At 37.3% G+C, this 18,959-nt stretch overlaps 1 protein-coding gene across 2 annotated transcripts in view; it reads left to right on the forward strand.

The window, feature by feature from the left end:
* The window catches only part of Alkbh1 (alkB homolog 1, histone H2A dioxygenase), a 28,386-nt gene extending 10,076 nt beyond the window's left edge, over window positions 1-18,310 (forward strand). For both annotated transcript variants that reach the window (XM_076848067.1, XM_076848069.1), the window contains exons 3-6: window positions 2,208-2,370; window positions 12,901-12,991; window positions 16,331-16,524; window positions 17,286-18,310. In XM_076848067.1, the coding sequence (XP_076704182.1) occupies window positions 2,208-2,370; window positions 12,901-12,991; window positions 16,331-16,524; window positions 17,286-17,715 (878 nt within the window). In that variant the 3' untranslated portion in view covers window positions 17,716-18,310. The remainder of the gene's footprint in view (window positions 1-2,207; window positions 2,371-12,900; window positions 12,992-16,330; window positions 16,525-17,285) is intronic.
* The last annotated feature ends 649 nt before the right edge of the window (window positions 18,311-18,959 follow it).

Raw genomic sequence — 18,959 nt, forward strand, 5'->3', positions numbered from 1 at the left:
CACAATGTCTGACACTCGGTAGGCGTCCAGTTTTTGGTAGCTACTGTAATTAGTAGCTAAACATATTTGTTGTTATTAAACTTCACCATTATCTTGTGATTAAATTAAATGCCAAAAAGAAGAGAGGAAGCTTAGTTTAGTAATACCATAGTTGTTTTTGTTTTAGCCTCATCCCTTGTCTTTATTATCTGCTTTTCAAAGTAATTCTCCTTGAGGACATTTCCATAGTGTGTTCATGATATAGACCAGGAGTTGGCGAGCTACAATCAGGGGCCAAACCCACCTCCCAACCTGGTTTTGTAAGTATAATTTTATTGGAATATAGCCATGCTTATTTGTTTACTTACTATCCATGGCTATTTTCTGCAACAGTGGCAAAGTTGAATACTAAAGAAAATAAATGACCCTCAAAGCCTAAACTATTTAATGTCTAGTCCTTGATAAAAAGTTTCCAGCATTTTACCTAAGCTAGATCTGAAATCCAACCAGGCATTGAAGAGCCTCTAATTATTTTCAACATTTAACTTAGAAATTCTTGAGCTTTAGTCTCTTCATCTGTTTTTGGTATACTTTGCATGGTGGGCTTTACATTAATATATAATGATTGCTTTTTTGTTTAATTTAATTTTATTTTTTAAAACAATATCTTTATTTCACTTATTTATTCTTATGTGATGCTAAGGATCAAACCCAGGGTCTCATACGTGCGAGGAGAGCGCTCTACCGCTGAGCCACAACCCCAGCCCCTAGTTTAATTTTATTGATTCCTTCTTGTTCCTCATGACTTTCCCCCCAACTATTCTTTCTTTTGCGGAGATGGCCTTGCTATTTAGCTGATGGGGAAAACCAAGTCTCAGGCAGGAACTTCTCAGCTTCTGGTGGCCCCCACACTTATAAGCAGATATTCTCATTTGTTTCCTCTAAGATGAAAATAATTTCTTCAGTTCAGTGACAGTTCTCTCACCCTCTTACTTCCCCTTCTTGTATCTCTTTCAAGACCTTGCTCTGTTCCTTTCCTCTCTTTTGTTTTCAACCAGTTCCTCGATAATGGCTCTTTCTTCACAGTCTGTAAGTATATTTAGTATACTTACCAATATAGTATATTTACCAATCCCTAAAACCCATAAACTTCCCTTTTAGTACTTTATTCATCAGTGACCCCTACTCCTTGATTTCCTTTTATAGACCGGCTCCTAAAAGGAATTGCTTGTATAACCAACCATCTCTACTAACCTATCTCCAGGTACTTCCCTTTCTTCAAACAAAATTTTTCATCTCTAATTCTTGATTATTTATTTGTGTGGGTGTGTATGTGTGTGTGTGTGTGTGTGTGTGTGTGTGTGTGTGTGGTGGTGGTGGTGCTGCTGCTGGGGATCAAACCCAGGCACTTGTACATGCTAGGCATGTGCTGGTCCATAACTCCAGCCTTCTTCATCTCTAATTCTTGAGAAAGTACCTTGTGCATAGTATGTATTGAATATTTGATGAATGAAAACGAATCTTTTCCATGCTCTACTATTGAGCTACAATCCCCAGCCCCATGACTTAGAATTCTGAAGGAGGAACATAATGAGTCTGGTTCTAGTGATTTGGAAAAACAACATTAGAACCAACTTCAGCCCTCCAGTCATCCATTACTGTCCCTGATGGGCACAGTTTATCAGGGAGCAAACTGGCAAAGAGGAAATTGGTAAGTCCCAGCCCCCACATTATGAAGCCAAACTGAATATAGAGGAATGGATTTGAAGCTGAGATACAAAATAAATTAATAGCCAGTGCTTCATTCATTATAGGCAGACTTTCAAATCCATATTTCAGTTAAATTCAGTATAAGAACTTCCTCTGTGCCAACAGTAAATGATATAGGGAGTTTGAGAAGTCTCAGATGATTCTGTAAATGATGATGCCTGGTAAAAATTAAAGGGTAGACTTTCAGTTCTAAAGTTTGCTTTGGGATAACAAAATGGACAAGTTAACTGTGAAATATTTGTTCCCTTTAAGAATAACCCAAAAAGCCAGAGAGACTTGTATAGAGATGGGTGTTTGATAATTATCAAAAATTAATTTTTCATTAACTTGAAGCATAACCAAAAGATATGGGGGAAAAGGACAGAATAGTAGATACAAGGATGTCAACAAAAAGAAATGATCAGAATAACTAATGTAGAATTTTCCCTTCTTTTTTTTCCTATCTGTCTTTTGTATAGGATTTATTTTTATCTCAAACCCATTCCTCCCAGGGTACCAGTGGCACTGGGTAAAGCAATGCCTAAAGTTATACTCCCAAAAACCTAATGTGTGTAACCTGGACAAACACATGACTAAAGAAGAGACCCAGGATCTGTGGGAACAGAGCAAAGAGTTCCTGAGGTAAGTCTCATCAGTCAGAATAAAGTGTTAATACTCGGCTCAGATCACAACAGATCTTTGAATAAACTGTTGTATAACAATACAGTGAAAATGATTGTCCTGTTTTTCCTCCCTTGCTTCCATGCAAATACAACACAGTTGTTTTCCTTCGCTGACAACTTTTGGACAGATGCTTTGACATTTATATTAAATTGAGATCATTTTACAGATTTACTTACCATAGCTTAGATACTGAGTTCATCCATATTAATCATTAGATGATCCATTTTTATTCATCATAAACCCTTTTTTCCTACTTTAAATGAGTTCCTTTGAACAGTTATGGTATGCTAGGATAAATATCATTGACAACTCTTTATCCCTACTTTCCTAGATGGAGTCAATGTGAATGCTGGTAGAAGGCCAGTTGTTCCTTATGGGAGAAGAACTAGTATTTATACCTTCATTCTATTTCAGTAATCATTCATTCATTCATTCCACAAATATTTATTGGAAGTCATTTGTGTACCAGGTATGATACTAGACATTGGATACACAAAACTTAATAGGATACTCTTCCTGTACCCAAAGGTGAATAGTCTGTAGCAGGAATTCATTGTCTATAGGAATGTTTATAATAGACTCAGAAACAGTTTTAATGGAGGCCAGAGGAGGAAATAATTAATTCTTCTAGGCAGAGCAGAGGTATCAAAGAAGAACAAGTGTGTTTTTTTTTAATTGAGCCTATTAATCCTCTTTCTTCTTCTGTTCATTTGAACTGATCTTCAAAAATGATTAAGGGTTTGGTAGTCATAAAAGTAAAAGGGCTGGCTAAAGATACATACAGCTCAGTGGTAGAGCATTTGCCTCTTATGCATAAGGCCCTGGGTTTGATCCCTCTACTGCAAGAAGAAGAAAAAAAAAAAAAAAAAGGATTATTCCAGGTAGAGAAAGCAGCCTGAGCAGAAATGTAATATTTAAGACAAAGTAAATTGGTCTGTGAGATTGGAACACAGGGGGTGGGTGTTCATATGTTTATGCAACAGATACCCTAAGTTTCTGCTGTGTGCCAGACAGTGTTTGAGAGGAAGAGTTCAAAGACAAATAAGAAACAGTTCCTGGGGCTGGTGATGTGGCTCAAGCGGTGATGCACTCGCCTGGCCTGCGCGGGGTGCTGGGTTCGATCCTCAGCACCACATAAAAATAAAAGATGTTGTGTCTGCCGAAAACTGAAAAATAAATATTCAAAAATTCTCTCTCTCTCTCTCTCTCTCTCTCTCTCTCTCTCTCTCTCTCTAAAAAAAAAAAAAAAGTTCCTGTCTTCCAGGAGCTCACAGTTTAATCAAGGAGAGAGACATATAAACAAGTAATTAAGTAATTTGGTGGGTCTAGGTTGAGTTAATAAAATGTGAATAGTTACTTACATGGCTAGATTGGGGTAGGTTTTGGAAAATGCTTCCTGGAAGTCATGGGTAAAAGGGGTGAAACCTGAATCAGGAAAGGTAGATTACAGTGTGTACAGGGTTTAATGATAGAGAGCACCAGTTCTGGAATCATTTTCTGTATTCAAATTCCAGCTCTGCCACTTAACTGTATAAACTTGAGCAAGTTTCTTTTCTCTTTTTTTTTTTTTTTTTTTTAAACCTTCACAGCCCTGGGAATTGAATCCAGGTACTCTATCACTGACCTGCATCACAACCCTTTTAATTCTTACTTTTGAGACACAGTATTCCAAGTTCCAACACTGTTCACAAGTTTACAATCCTCTTTTCTCAGACTCCTGAGTAGTTGGGATTGTAGGTGTTGCTACCACACCTGCCTGAGCACGCTTCTAAACCTTCCTTTGTCTCCTAACAGTCCTTTCCTTATTAATTAGTGTGGGGTTAAGACAAGATAATAGAAATCCTTAGAAAGATTCCCGTTAAGACCATGGTACCAATTTTGTGTCCTCTTTGGTTTTAAGTGGCCCTAAGGGTAGTTTTCAGAAACTGTCATGCTGATTCTAACAAGGATAATAGAAGATTTTCTTAAGTTGAGTGGGGAAAGAAGAACCAAAATGTAGTGATTTTCCTTTAAAGATTGTTGGTGTGTAGGTTGTAATCCTATCAGGAGTAACGAGGAAAACCCTGTCATTAGCTGTTAATACCTTTTTTAGAACTGAGACAAAGTAAGATAAGATCATGACTGAGTGAAACTAGCAAGAGAGAACTTAATGTTATTAAATCAGTCTATGTTTTCAAGTAATTTCCTTTTTTCCTTTCTGAAATATGACTTCAGAAATCCCAGCTGTCTTCTAAGGTAGCTCAGGTGAATATAATAAAAAATCCTATAGACAATGGTGGAATACTCTGGGTTTTGTCTGATAAATTAGCAAGAATTTTAAAAATTTGATGTTCATATCTTATGTTGCCAAGGGTTGAAAGAAATTGATGTGCTCAGACATTGTACTAGGAGCACTGAAAATCGATCAGGTACCTATCTATCACTTTGTGATGTGTGTTTCAGTTTTCTTGTGTGAGAAGTAAAGGTATTAGACAGGAAAAGCCATTCAAGATTGTTGAATCGTGGTCAAAGTCCTATGAACAATACACTAAGTTCTCCCCACTTTCCCAGAGTCTGTCAGAGATGGAGAGGATTTGTTGCTCCAAAATTCTCTTGGAGGTTCTGATTACCTGGTAATATCCTCCCACAGTGAGAACCAGGAACAAGAGCATTTCTCAGGATCCTTTCACTTTGAACTCTAGAATTCTCCAGTCATTTTAAATAGGATATGAAGAAGAAATACTTGAACTCAGAAGCAAAAACAAGACTTCATAAAATTACGGAATTTCAATTCTGTTTTGTTCAAAGTGAGTAGTATTGATATTGAGCCTTGTACAAGAAGCAGAAGACCAGATTAATCAAATATGGCATATCCCAGTAGTAGAATGCAATCATTAAAAAACTGTAAATTCAGTTCACTCACAAATATGGTGAGCCTTAAGAGTCCGTATACATTTAATTATTTCTCTCCATCTCTCTCCCAACCACCTTAATCTAAGCTACCATTACATCTTACCTGCAGAATACCACAGTAGTCCTAAACCATCCGTTGGAGTCTGCTCTTGACCCTCTGCTTGGAGGATAGAAGTCAGGTCATTTTTCGTACAGCTTCCTAGCTACTGTTTAAATCTCATACAAAGTACCCCAAATTAGCACAGACTTTGTAAGTTAAGGGCACATCTCCAACAAGGCTACTACCTTTACTTCAGACACCAGCACAAGTTTGGAAGGTTTCCAAGCTATCCTCCCTTAAGACCAATGTTTACAGATTCAGGGGAGTCCCATGATTCACCCAGGTCCAAAAATTAACTATAACTCAAGTAAGCACTATACTTTTTTTTTCTTTTGGTGCTGGGGGTTGAAGCGCTGTACTTATGATTACAGTTTTATTATAAAATCTACAGATCAGGACCAGCCAAATGGAGAGACACATGGAGCAAGGTCTGGGAACTTCCATGTCCTTTCCTGTAGACTCAATTCATGTATGTCATCCTCTTAGCACATTGGTTTTTTCACCAACCAGTAGTAATCTCTCCTAAACCTTAGCATTCAGAAGTTTTATTGAAGTTGCATTATTTAGGCATGATTGATTAATTAAATCATTAGCTGCATAGTTAGATTCCTTCTTCAGTTCCCTAAGTATGATCCAAGGGCCCACCATGATTAGCAGTGACAGTCCTGTCATTCCGGAAATTTCAAGGGTTTAGAAGCTCCCTCACAAGAACCAGGGACAAAGGCCAGCCAAGTTTTTCATTATATAACATCATCACATTTTTTTAAAAAAATCCAAAATCTTTTTCATGGCCTGTGAGCCCTACATGGTGTGGCTTCCAGCCACCTCTCTAACCTTATTTCCTGCTATTCCTTTTCTGTAGCCACACTGGCCTCCATGTTATAACATGAACACATCTGTACTGCTCAGCTTCTTTAAACAAGCTTCTCCTTCTACCTAGGAACCTCTTCCCTTGAATATCCAGTGGCTTCCTTCCTTAAGTGTTTTAATATAAGAAAGGCCTTTCCTTATCATTCAGTCAAAAATAGTTCCCTAGTTTCCCTCACTTTTTAATCCTCTTACATTGGCTTTATTATTCTCCAGTGTAAAAAACTTGTCAAATATTTCTGAAATTAATTGATACGTTTGGGCTGGGGTGGTGGCTCAGTGGTAGAGTGCTCACCTAGCATGCATGAGGCACTGGGTTCAATCCTTGGCACCACATAAAAACAAACTAATGTATCCACCTAAAACTAAAAGATACATAAATAAATAAATATTTTTTTTTAAAAATTGATATGTTTTATATCTTTTGAATTTTCTATATTTATGATCCATTCAAAAATAAAGAATAGGACAATGGGAAAATGTAAATAAGCAGCTTTGCTTTTTTTTTTTTTCTCCACGTTTGCTTATGAAGTGCTTTGTATCTGTTTTTTTACATGAAAAAGGTTCTTTCCACTGATATCTTCCATGTGGAAGCAGAATTAAACCTTGTGCTTTTCTATACCTTTAAGACTTTGGTTGTGGTTTTTTTTTGTTTGTTTTTGCAAGGCTGGGAATTGAACCCAAGGCTTCACAAATGGCATGCAAGCAATCTACCACAGAGCTATATCCCAAGACCAAGACATTGGTTTTTTAATGCTAGTGTGATATTTGTTTTAGTGAATCAAGTCATCTGATCCTCCTTCTTTCATTGTGTGCCTCCCATAGCCTACCATCTTGAAAATTGTGTGATCTTAAGGCCTAGCATAGTTCTTTATAAAAAATCAGAAGGTGTTCAGTAAATATTGTTTCTTCCCCACCCTACCCCACCCCTAGTGCTGGTAAATGAACCCAGAGTAAATATTTCAATTATGATGATATCTCCTAGCCCAATAAAACTATACCACTAAATTTGAAAAGAATTAATTTGAGGGCTGTATGGTAGCTTTCCTTTTTGTTTTCATTAATTTATTAAATAATAGTTACTTGTGTCTTAGAAAATATTCAGTGCTAAAACAGCCACGAAGATGAATAAAACTCAGTCCCTATCTTTGATGAAAGGATTTAGAAAAGGAATTTACAACATGGAAGGTTATGTACTTTGAGGAAGTTACGTGGTGCTGTGGGGCATAGTGTAGGGAGAGACTGGGAAAAAAGACTTCCAAGTAGAAGTGAACATAAAACATGTATGAAAAAGCAACTTAGGAAAATCTGGTAGTTCAATAATATAGTGAGAAAAAAATAGCGTTTTAATAGAGGAAAATTGAGTGGTCCAAGGCACAACCATGGAAGGTAGGACTTGTGGGAAATGCTTGGCAATGCACTAGAAAGGTTAGTTAGAACCAGATTATAAGTGGGTTGTCAAACAACAATAAGTGTTGGTTAGGGTGTCGGGGAAAGGGCACACTCATACATTGCTGGTGGAACTGCAAATTGGTGTAGTCAGTCTAGAAAGCAGTATGGAGATTCCTTAAAAAACTTGGATTGAACCACCATTTGACCCAACTATCCCACTCCTCAGATTACCCAAAGGGCTTAAAAACAGCATACTACAGGGACACAACCATATCAATGTTTATAGCAGCACAATTCAGTAGCTCAATTATGGAACCAACCTAGATACACCCCCAGTAGATGAATGGATAGGGAAACTTCAGAATATATACACAATGGAACATTACTCAGCATTAAAAGAAAATAAAATCATGGCATTTGCAGGTAAATGGATTAAGGTAAGGTGGAGAATATAATGCTAAGTGAAGCAAGCCAATTCCAAAAAACCAAAGGCCGAATATTTTCTTTATTATGAGGATGCTGACTCATAATGGCAATTGGCGGAGGAGCATGGGGGGAATGTAGGAACTTTAGACAGGGCAAAGGGGAGGGGGAGGAAAGGAGAGGGCAAGAGGGTAGGAATGATGGTGGAATGAATTAGACATCATTACCCTAAGTACATGTATAAGACATGAATAATGTGAAAATACTTTGTGTACGGTGTCTTGAAAAATTGTGCTCTATATGGGTAATATGAATTGCATTCTGCCATTATATATAACAAATTAGAATAAATTTTTTAAATGTAAAAAAAGAAAAAATACTTAAATATTATATTAAGTATTTCTAATTAAAAAAAAATGAATTGTATGTAGACTTTGTCTTGTGAAGAGTAGGCATTTATCCAGATCAGTACCAAGACTTTTCACTCTAGCAATCTGATTCTTAAGACACTAGAGAAAATAGTCTGAAAACAGTGGCTGTAAAAGGCAAATTAAGAATTTAATATGGGGCTGGGGATGTGGCTCAAGCGGTAGCGCGCTCGCCTGGCATGCGTGCGGCCCGGGTTCGATCCTCAGCACCACATACAGACAAAGATGTTGTGTCTGCCGATAAAAAATAAATAAATAAATAAATAAATATTTAAAAATTCTCTCTCTCTCTTTAAAAAAAAAAAAAAGAATTTAATAGTTCATGAAAAAATGATAAAGAAAAGTCATTGTCAGTAGAGTTGGTTATCAAAAGATTATGAAAAATGAAAGAAGAAAGCATTATCCACATATTTCTAATTGGCAATGAGGATAATATGGAGGCTTTTAGTGGAAATGAGAATTGATAGAAGAGAAGAATGAGCAGATTATCCTGAGTGTAGTTTGGGGCATATTAATTTTGAAATGCCTGTGTTATATCCAAGTGGGGATATACAGCATGCCCTGGAAATAAGGAGCTGAACTTGGGAGCAAAGTCAGAGATGAGATGAGAGTTACACATAAAAATCCCCATGAAGTAGTGGGAATAGATGTGATTTTCTCTCATTCCCCAAAAGAGAGAAAAGAAGGTCATTGGCCTCAGGCAGCATCAGTGCTGGGTATAGAAAGTAGAGCAGAAGACCCTGAGCAGCCAGAGGGATGTGAAGGAAAATAGAAGAGAACACTGTTAGAGGCGGAGACAGGAAAATATTTTGAAAAAGAAGAGATAGGCCAGCCATGTCAAGTGGGCCTAGGATTTGACAGTTGATGTTATTGAAGCTAAGAAACTAATTTTGGTAGAGTAATATAAGCAAAAAACAGACTGTAGTGAGGGGAGAGTAAAGATGGCAAATTCTGAGGGTTTTTTTAGAGTTTAATTGTGAATGGAAGAACACATATGGGGCAGAGAGTTTGGGGTATGGGCAGAGTGGCTTGAATGAGAGGTAGAGTTGAAAAAAATTTTTTTGTTCTTTTGTCTTAAGTATACAGAACTGTTAAACAGTGTAAGTGAAGAGGAAGAAACAAATGCAGATGAGGACTTGAAAATAGGAGAAGAAAGATTTATTAATGAAGAAAGGCCCCAGAGTTTGTATGGGGGAAAGGATATAGTATGGGTAGAGAATTAGCCATGGTGGAAGAAAATAGGACCACTTCTGAAACCAGGAGGGAAGGATGGAATAAAAATTTAGAGAAGTGTAGAGGTATAGGAGAGATAAATTGAAATTGGACTATATCGTTTAGGCCTCTGGTTCTTCATTAACCTAAAAGAGGGAGTAAGAACAAAACTGAGGCATTGAGTTGCTTGGTGAAGGCTTCAAACAGAAGCTGGAAGGTTGAATGAAATAAAATATTTACAACATAACAAAGGATGTTAGCAGTTAAAGTAGCATTAGAGGTCTACTTGTTATGATTGGCAATATCGAGTTGAGAAGAGACAAAAAACTGGAAGGACTCAAATATTGAAAAGAATGGGGCTCTAGGATTAGGAGATTGAAGATCGGGTTCAATGAAAATGAGAGAATAGGGAAGGAAAGAAGAAGGCTGTGGTCTTAGAGGAAAATAATCAGAGTTGTGAAAGACAATTCCCAAACCATAAAAATAATTGAAAAAAGCCCGGTGTGGTGGCACACAACAGTAATCCCATCTACTCAGGAGGATAAGGCAGGAGGATCTCAAGTTTGAGGACAGCCTGTACTATTAAGCAGTACTACTCTTTCTCAAAATAAAAAAATCTAGAGATGTAACTCAGTGGTGGAGCACTTGCCGAGGAAGCTCATGGCCCTGATTCAATCCCCTGTTCCAACAAAAATAATAAAGTTGAAAAAACAAATACCCGTGGTAGGATTTTGAAGATTTTTATCATAAATCTTTGTGTGTGTGGTGCCAGTGATTGAACCCAGGGCCTTGTGCATACAAGGCAAGCACTCTACCAACTTAGCTAAATCCCCAGCCCATATCATAAATCTTCAGACTTTATTCTGTCCTGAGTAATTTTGCTTTCCCAATGATTCAACTAATGTTCCATTCAAGCAAAAAAAGTAAAGAAAATGCAGTGCTTAGTTATGGCTCTGGTTTACCCACTGTACAAAAAGTAGACAAGCAGGCCAAGAGTTCATTTCCTCCCAGTTAGGGTTCAGTTGGAAGCTGTGCTTTAGAACATGATTGCTGAAGAAAATGTCAACACTTACATAAGGCACTTAGCCATTACAGAAACTGTACAGACTGCCATATGAACACATTCCCTGGGGGAGAAGGTGACCAGCCCACCCATTTATCTTCCTCCTCCTAGTGCCTGGAGGACATAGTGAGGTCAGGGAGCATAGTATGTTTCTGTTTGCCATGAAAGCCAATAATTAGGGTCTGCATTCTTAAAAACATTCTTTTGGATAATTGGATAAAAATTTAAAATTAGGTCAAGGTGCCACCATATTCCTACTTTGTTCAGGGTGGCTTGAATGGAAGCTCCATTGGTGCTGATCCTTCTTGGTTTCCTCTTAGACAAGTCAGGTTTTAAGGGAGAACAACTTATGCCCTTCAGTGATTCTTCAGTGTTTCATGCTTTAAAATATTCTGAATGTGGGTTAAGTTTGGCCTCATAATGTTCACAACATTCAGGAATGAATTTTTTGGAATCCTTGTTACCCAAGAGGCCCATGGAAACAAGATAGGTTCTTAAGTAGTACTGTAGTGCTAAGAAATGTATTATGCTGGCCAATTCTGCTCTCATATGATGAGGGCAAATGTTAACAATTGTTGGCTACTTTCTTTCCAGAAAATACAAAGGTAAGAATTGAAATCAAGTTCTCAGAAAAGGATATGAAATGAGGGGTGGAATCTTGAATCTACCTCAATCCTAATATATTGCACAAAATGGAAAAATTAAAGATCACTTTCTTGCACTCAGGAAGCTTTTAAGTTATTCTTTTCTTTTTGTTATTTGGACTGGGCTTAAGACTTTTGAAAGTAAGACTCTGCTCTGACTTCTTTTACACCCTCGGACTAGTCTTCCTGTATAAGGTAAACCTCAAAGTCTTTCTTACAGTGATACAGTTAAGCTAGACCAGACTGTAAATTCTGTGAGCACAGATAGCATCAATCCCTGAACTCCTTGCTAGACTTCAAGATAAGTGAGCACCACTTACTGTATGGGCCTCCACTGGATCCTTCACTTTTGCACTTTTGTGCCCATGTTGCCTACTGTGTCTCTCCCTGTTTAAATGCTGGCCATTCTTTGTCACTATGTGCAGCTATCCATCATGTCTCAAAACCTTAACTAATTAGGCAGCTGGCTTTGCACTTAGCTATTTCTTAGTTCTCATACCCTTTGAAGTCTCTGCTATTCAGTTTAGCTAGACTTTCTGTTGCCTTTAACTTTCCCTTTATTTCTACCTAAACTTTCCATTTTATATGTTAATTTCCTGTCAGAATATAAATCCCTTAAAGGAGTCTCATCTTATTTGTAGGGATTGAGTCCAGTGATGCTTAACCACTGAGCCACATCCCTAACCCTTTTTTTTGTTTGTTTTTGTTTTTCCATTTTGAGACAGGGTTTCACTGAGTTGCCTAAGGCCTCACTAAGTTGCTGAGGCTGGCCTCAAACTTGTGATCTGTGATGCCCAGCTTTTTTTTTTTTTTTCCAAGATTGATTAGTGATGAAAATTATAATTAACTATATAAAATGATTAGACCTTGGAATTTTAGATTTTTGGAGATGAACCAAATAAGCTTCCTCTTTAGAAAAAGAGCAGTTAATATCATAGATTTATTTCTTCAGATAAAACATAATTACAGGAAGGATACCTCTATTTTACTGACACCTTCTTTGGTTTGGACAATGGATTAGCAGAAACCAAATCAGTTTCAGTGGTGCCTTAATTGTTAGTTGAGCCTCAGTTATCTAAGCTATATTGTACAGGGTTAAGTAAGTCATATTAAACCAGTTTTTTTTTTTAATTGTACATTGTTAGTGCTTTCAGTATCATTAACAAGTAAAGACATTCCTATTATCATTTTGTTTTGTTTTCTTCCTTTATCATTACTGAGATGCTAGAAAATTTGTCATTTAAAGTTGATGCCATTCAGCAGAGGATTTAGAACTAAAGACTAGAAGTTGGAAAGGCTAATTTGTATTGTATTCTTGGTCAACTCATTTATATGTTTCATTTTCTCCACCAACCTTGTTTAAAAGCTTAAACCATGGAATACTAAATTTAGACTCCAGGGTTCATACAGAGGGCTGTTGCTGATATTTGAGATGGACAAATTCTCTATTGTTGCCAATTTTTGCAGGTATAAAGAAGTGAATAAACGGAGACCCCGAAGTCTACTAGAGAAATTGCGCTGGGTAACCCTAGGCTACCATTATAACTGGGACAGTAAGGTATTCAAATTTTTTCATTCTCCATTTATGTGCTTCTTTTTTTCTTTCTTTTTTTTTTTTTTTAATATTTTTCAGTTGTGGTTGACACAATACCTTTATTTACTTATTTATTTTTTATATGGTGCTGAGGATCGAACCCAAGGCCTCGCACATGCTAGGCAAGCACTCTTCTGCTGAGCCACAACCCCAGCCCCCATTTATGTGCTTCTTGAGCCTGAATAGTTGGATTTCTTCCTAGTCAAGCTTAAAGTATCACCTAGGGACTATCTAGAGCATAAGTTATCCATAAGGTTATTTTGGTAGGGTCTCTTATTTATGCCCTCCTTAAAAATCTCCCTTCAGTTATCTCAGAAGAAATCAATAATTTATCAAGAGAAAATTTTGTCTGCATAAGCCCTCAGGTCATATTATTGCATCAAAAGTCATCAGTCCTGTCTCAAAGTCTGCTTCAGGATATAGATTTCTTTTACTGTTTCCAAAAGCAGTTCTCAGTTATCTTTATATTCATTATTGTTTGAAGTTTGTTGTGCATTTATTTTCTACATGATATGTGCCTGGAGTTTACTAAAAAAGTTCTCTATACTTAACAGTGTTTTCTTCCATCAATCAAAAGAACTTCCAAGATACCTTTGCTTGCCAGGAGATGCCAGATAAATGTCTGGCCAGGAGAGAGGTGGGAAAGAATTTCCTATAGTTAAAAAAATTCCATGTTTTATTGAGCTACAATTTCTTTTCTGTCCTCTGTGCTTCAGAAGACATATCATTTCTCACTAGTAACACAGTGTCACATGTTTCAATATTTACCACCAAGTAAAAGAATTATAAGATTAAACTGAGGAATGGGTTAGAGATCAGTGGTAGAGCATTTGCCTAGCATGCATGAAGCCCCTGTATTCCATCCCCGACACTGCAAAAAAAAAAAAAAGTAAGTGGAGGTGGAGTAAAACATATTGGTATAGACCATATTCTCTGCCTACCCAGTTACTTTCTAAAAACTCTGTTGTTTTTAGTTAACCCAGCTTATTAATAAGTTTATTAACTGGTTCATGTAATGTTACTTTTAAAAGTATGTATAATATAATTCTTTCTTTCATGACACAGATTCAGTATGAAACTAGATGTTTGTATTCAGGAAAATGGCCGTATGATGGTCTTTGTGTTAGACAGTTGGTGTTTGAATCCTGTTTGGTGTAATACCTGTAAAGTGATTACCATAGTGCCTGACTATTCTAGAAAGTTAGATATATTAACACAAAAGGAATTAGCATTTTTTGTTTTTTTAAACAGGGCCTTGCTAAACTGTCCAGACTGGCCTTGAACTTAAGAATCCTACTCTCAGCCTCCCAAACTGCTGGGATTACAGCCATTTACCACTGCTCCTGGCAGCTCTTGTTTTAAATATTTTAGATATATTGTTATTTCCAAGGACCTCAAGTTTAACCTTGTTTACTAAAAATAATGGAAAGTGAAAAATTATCAACAACTCTGAATGAGAAATCAAAAGTTTTTTTAAAAAAGTGAAAGTTTAGGGGGTGGGACTTGACAAAATATAGTATTTTTAGTTAAAAAGAGAGAGTTAAAAGTATGATTGTCAAAAAGAGAGAGAGAGAAGTGCGTAATCCATAGACAGTTTGGACAGGTTGGAAAGCCCGAAAGGTAATTATTTCAACATAGCAGAGGCTATCTAAAGCTATAACAGGAGGTCTAACTAGTTGATCTTCTAAAGGAATAAAAGTTAAATTGATACAAGGAAACTTTAATGTTCTGTAACTATACCTTTAGTTTTAAGAATTAAATAGGAGCTTTTCTTATTTGCAGTTCAGTAGAAGAGAAAATTAAAAACAGAAGTTCTGGGCTGGGGATGTGGCTCAAGTGGTAGCGCGCTCGCCTGGCATGCATGCGGCCCAGGTTCGATCCTCGGCACCACATACAAACAAAGATGTTGTGTCCCCCAAAAACTAAAAAATAAATATTAAAAATTCTCTCTGTCTATCTCTCTCTCTCACCTCTCTCTTTAAAATATATTTCTTTAAAAAAAAAAAAAACAGAAGTTCTAACCAAAGAGGTAGGCCATCCTCTAAGATTTCACAGAAGTTTTCCTTGTACCTGAAGTTAAAGTGCACTTCTGGCCAAAGTAAATCCCTTCTATCCAGAGCCAGTACTGTTGCTCCAGGTAGAATATGTCAGGAAACTAGTGGATTTGTGAGACAAAAGTGGATTTTCTGATCACTTTTGAGGTTGATTTGGCAATGGAAGAGGTGGGAATAGAGGAGCATCCAGAAGGGAGAGGCTGTGTTGGGCTGCTGCAGGCATGCACAGCCCAGAGAGCCCTCAACCTCGTCACACAGGAAACCTAATGAAACCACAGCCTTGTTATTCTTATGAATTGTATGCAGGAAGATCTTTTAGAAAGGCTTTCTGCCCTTTGTTTTTTGTGGTGGTGTTCATTTTTATGTGTGCTAGAGACCGAAGGTATTTGTAATCCTTGGGTGCTAAAAACAGAACCAATTTGGAGAGATAAGGGCTGATGAAGTACTTGTTCCATTTTAAGGTTCTACCTTGGCCATGATATGAGTCAGATGTTTTGAGCGTGTCATCTCATCAGATTGACCACTGAAATTGGCACAAAGCCTTATTGCAAGGTAGCTTATAATATTTAAGTTTCCTTAAAAAAATTTTTTTTTTTTTAATTTGGGATAGTTTTAGATGTACAGAAAAGTTAAGAAGATAATACAGCAAGGTGCCATATCCAGTTCCACCATCTGTTAACGTCTTTTATTAGTGTGGTACTTTTGTCTCAATTAATGAACTAGGATATGGCACCTTGCCATATCCAGTTCCACCATCTGTTAACGTCTTTTATTAGTGTGGTACTTTTGTCTCAATTAATGAACTAGAGGCTGGGAATGTAGCTCAGTGGTAGAGCACTTCCCTAGCATGTGCAAGGTTCTGAATTTGATTCCAGTCAGCACAAAAGAAAAACAAAAAACTAGAAACAAATTAATTAACCAATAGTGTAAATTGTAATTAAATTATAATTTAATTCAAATTTCCTTAATTTTTAACAAATATCCTTTTTCTGTTCTAGAATCTCATCCAGGTTACTGTATTACATTTAATCCTTTGCAACTGCATAGCATGCTGTCTGCTCTATAATAGGTGCTCAGTTTTTTGAGTGATTTATTATTTGATTATTGGATCCCTCTGGACAGGTAGATAATGCTGGCTAATACTACTTTGGAAATTAGAGGATTTTAAAGTAGTAATTAATCTTATGCCACAGTTTACTATTCCTGAGATCATTGTTTATTTTTCTTATTTTCTCTACTTTTACCAAAGAAATACTCAGCAGATCATTACACACCTTTCCCTTCTGACCTGGCTTTCCTCTCAGAGCAAGTAGCCGCTGCCTGTGGATTTCAGGGTTTCCAAGCTGAAGCCGGTATCCTGAATTACTACCGCTTAGATTCCACATTAGGAATCCATGTAGACAGATCTGAACTAGATCACTCCAAACCCCTGTTGTCATTTAGGTAAGCTGGTTCCAAAGATTTTGAATTACTTTTATCATTTCATTATTTTCTTTAAAGAATTAAGCTAAAATAAAGACATTAAACTTTCTTTGAATGGCTGGATTCTATAATCTTTCATTTCTGGGCATCTTAACAATGTATCATAAAGTAAAATTAGTCTTCTATGAGCATCGCCCACATAACAGTTACTTTTTCTCTTTAAGTTGCATGGAGTATGCCTTTTATAATGAAAAATATCCTCTGTGTTCTGTGGAAGAAACAGGTAGAAGATCATAAAGCGAAGTGAGCAGCTTTTTTAGAATAGAATCCAAAAGCCTGAGTGTTTACTCTGGTCTCCCTAAACATAACATTGGTCCCGAGTACAATGCCAGTATCTCAACAAAGAAAGTGCCTTTTATAATGAGAATTTATACCCCATTTGAATCAAATGTATGATATGTCAAGATCATTGTATTGTCATGAGCAACTAATTAAAAAAAAAAGAAAATGCCTTTTATTAATGCCTTATCTTTATAATGAAGGAATGATACACAGAGTAAAGAATGCAATTTTGAAAGACTGAAGTCTTAAAAGATACATCAATAAAACTTATATGGATAATGTTAAAACTCAGTTCTTCACTTGCTTATTTACTTCATCAAATTTTATTTCCAAAAGAGGAAGATATTAAACTGAATTGCAAAATGAAGAAGTTGTCAATAACTTTGACAATTATAGTTAATAACAGAAATAACTTCCTATTTTTACTTATTTTTTTGTAGCTTTGGACAGTCTGCCATCTTTCTTCTAGGTGGCCTCAAAAGAGATGAGGCCCCCACAGCCATGTTTATGCACAGTGGTGACATTATGGTGATGTCAGGTTTCAGCCGCCTGTTGAACCATGCAGTCCCTCGAGTTCTTCCACATCCTGAGGGAGAAGGCCTACCTCACTGCCTGGAGACACCTCTCCCAGGTGTCCTCCCCAGAGATTCACTGGTAGAGCCCTGTTCTGTGGAGGACTGGCAGATATGTGCCAGCTACTTGAAAACTGCTCGTGTTAACATGACTGTCCGACAGGTATTAGCCACAGACCAGGACTTCCCTTTGGAACCCGTGGAGGAGAAAAAAAGAGACATCACCACAGAAGGTTCCTGCCATCTAGATGACCAGAATAGCCAAGTAAAACGGGCCAGGTTGCACCCTAACAGCTGAGACATGGAGACAGGTCTTATATTGCTACGAACTCTAGCACCAGGACAAACAAAAACAGACAGGGAAGGACTCATTATAATCACACTGTTGCCTTGAAAGCCATCTTGAAGAGTAAACTGCCTTCACTTTTCTCAGACTCAGTCTAATCCTAGTGAGATGTCAACAGTGATGTGTGTGGATACGAAAGAGGTATGATGGTCCACACAGCATTCTCAGCCTCTGCCGTTACCTTGAGGGAGGTGGAAGTAAGTTTACAGATCTGTGGAATCTAAATACCTCAGATTTTACTACTGGAAAATATAGCACCACTGCCCCAGTCATCACTGAAATCTTTGATCTCGTCTGCCATCTTCACTGGCTCTCACAGAGGAATTGCATGTACGGATGACCATAGAACTGGATTGTCCCCTAGTAAAGAAATTAATCATAGCTATCAATTTTGCCTAGAAGACAAATATATGTAAACCAAACAAAAGGGGAACAGTAGTTTCTCCACATCCTTTCGGTCTCCAAACTCTCCGTTGGCTTTTTAATGCAGTTTTAATTATTGAACAAAAAATGTCCCGAAGGTGTTCTGTTACTGTTTTCTCCATGAATAAACTCACTTGGTTTTAAATTAAAGATCTGTATCTGTCTTTGAGGGTTAGTCTATCTGGATTGGGTTTTTCCTCTTTTTATTTGCTGTATTGTTCAGCTGTGAAGCCCTCTGGCTGTTTCTGCCCTACACCACCCTTCTCTGCCCTAAGTATTCTCTGTGGCTGTCTCACAGGAGAGACACTTGATAGTCCAGTCACTGCTCTCTTGTCTGATGGTAGTCCATAACCTGCTAAGAAAATGCATGAAGCATCAAGTCTTCATCTTTGTACCCCCACCAGCTCTGCACACTGTACCTGCACCAAGTACTTTACATTTCTCTGGACCTCTATTTTTTCACTCATAAAATGGAGAAATATTTACTGCCTTTTTCCTAGGGGGAATTTTGGTATTGAACAGGGAATTCAATGCTCTTTTCTAGAAACATGATGTAACATTGTTGTCTTATTACTACTTGGGCTCTAGAGATATCCTAATTCAGTACGTTTGTGTGGCACTGGGCCAGAAGCCACTTTGATGCCTAGTGTTTTTGATGTGTCATGTGGAATTTGCATTTCTCCTCTGTCCGGCTCTTTTGTTGTGGTTGTTTGGTGGGGGTGGTACTAGAGATTGAACCCAGGGGCACTCTACCTCTACCACTGAGCTATACT

The sequence above is a fragment of the Callospermophilus lateralis genome, chromosome 3 (genome assembly GCF_048772815.1).
Source record: "Callospermophilus lateralis isolate mCalLat2 chromosome 3, mCalLat2.hap1, whole genome shotgun sequence".
NCBI classification, from domain to species: Eukaryota; Metazoa; Chordata; class Mammalia; order Rodentia; family Sciuridae; genus Callospermophilus; species Callospermophilus lateralis.